Source organism: Nothoprocta perdicaria, unplaced genomic scaffold, assembly GCF_003342845.1.
Source record: "Nothoprocta perdicaria isolate Ctin4 unplaced genomic scaffold, notPer1 scaffold_1677, whole genome shotgun sequence".
NCBI lineage: Eukaryota > Metazoa > Chordata > Aves > Tinamiformes > Tinamidae > Nothoprocta > Nothoprocta perdicaria.
Genome location: NW_020454846.1, coordinates 1 through 1,463, shown reverse-complemented (window position 1 = coordinate 1,463; position 1,463 = coordinate 1). Strand labels below are relative to the sequence as shown.

At 73.6% G+C, this 1,463-nt stretch overlaps 1 protein-coding gene across 1 annotated transcript; it reads left to right on the top strand.

The window, feature by feature from the left end:
* Window positions 1–3: 3 nt before the first annotated feature.
* LOC112944388 (transducin-like enhancer protein 1) lies at window positions 4–1,460 on the top strand (the record flags this gene model as incomplete). Its single annotated transcript, XM_026035812.1, has 6 exons — window positions 4–111; window positions 180–256; window positions 336–585; window positions 749–996; window positions 1,130–1,277; window positions 1,359–1,460. Coding segments are annotated over 6 exons (933 nt in total), but the record flags the coding sequence as incomplete, so codon positions are not given.
* Between the last annotated feature and the right edge of the window lie 3 nt (window positions 1,461–1,463).

Below are 1,463 nucleotides of genomic sequence, written 5' to 3'. Positions count from 1 at the left end.
GGCGCGCTCAACGGCGACGCGGCCGGCAGCGCCGCCTACGCCGGCCTGCACCTCGTGTCCCCCCAGCTGAACGGCGCCGCGGGCGCCGGCGGCTACGGGCGCTCGCCGCTGGTGAGTGACGCGGGGGCAGGAGGGACCCCCGGGGCCAGCGGGGACCCCAGCTCTCCATGTCCCCGCAGGTCGGCTACGACCCGCACCCGCACATGCGCATCCCGGGGCTGGCGGCCGGCGTGCACGTGGGGTCGTCGGGGAAGCCGTAAGTGGGGCRGCCGCCGGAGCCCCCTGGTGCCGTGCGGACCCTGGCTCCCCCTCACCGCTCTGCCCCCCGCCTGCAGCGCCTACTCCTTCCACGTGAGCGCCGACGGGCAGATGCAGCCCGTGCCCTTCCCGCCCGACGCGCTGCTGGGCTCGGGCATCCCGCGGCACGCGCGGCAGCTCCACACGCTGCCGCACGGCGAGGTGGTGTGCGCCGTCACCATCAGCAACTCCACGCGCCACGTCTACACGGGCGGCAAGGGCTGCGTGAAGGTGTGGGACGTGGGGCAGCCGGGCCCCAAGACGGCCGTGGCGCAGCTCGACTGCCTGGTGAGGCTTCCCTGGGGAGCAGGAMCGGGCTGCATGCCCTGCGCGGGGCGAGAGGCTCCTCTCCCCTCTGTGGGGAGGGCAGTGGGTGCTCTCCCGTGCCCTGGGTGCCCATCGGCTCCTTCTCCACTTCCCKCCTGCACCGCGCTCCCGATCCCGTGCCCAGAACCGGGACAACTACATCCGCTCGTGCAAGCTGCTCCCGGACGGGCGCAGCCTCATCGTGGGCGGCGAGGCCAGCACGCTGTCCATCTGGGACCTGGCGGCGCCCACGCCGCGCATCAAGGCCGAGCTCACGTCCTCGGCGCCCGCCTGCTACGCGCTGGCCATCAGCCCCGACGCCAAGGTCTGCTTCTCGTGCTGCAGCGACGGCAACATCGTCGTGTGGGACCTGCACAACCAGAGCCTGGTGAGGTGAGTCCGGGCACGTGCGAGTGGCCCCTCGTGCCCGGCCGCGGGTGCAGCGGCGATGCCGGTGCTCCGGGGTGCAGCCGGGCTCTGCAGCCCTGGCAGCCGCCTGCTCCTCCGCTCGGCCCCTCTCTCCCAGGCAGTTCCAGGGCCACACGGACGGCGCCAGCTGCATCGACATCTCCAACGACGGCACGAAGCTGTGGACGGGCGGCCTGGACAACACGGTGCGGTGCTGGGACCTGCGCGAAGGGCGGCAGCTGCAGCAGCACGACTTCAGCTCGCAGGTAGCCGCGGGACGGGGCCGCGCGGGGCCGCGCGGGGCCGCGCGGTGCCGCGCGGTGCCCCCGCTCAGCCGGCTCCTGCAGATCTTCTCCCTGGGCTACTGCCCCACGGGCGAGTGGCTGGCGGTGGGCATGGAGAGCAGCAACGTGGAGATCCTGCACGTGAGCAAGCCCGACAAGTACCAGCTG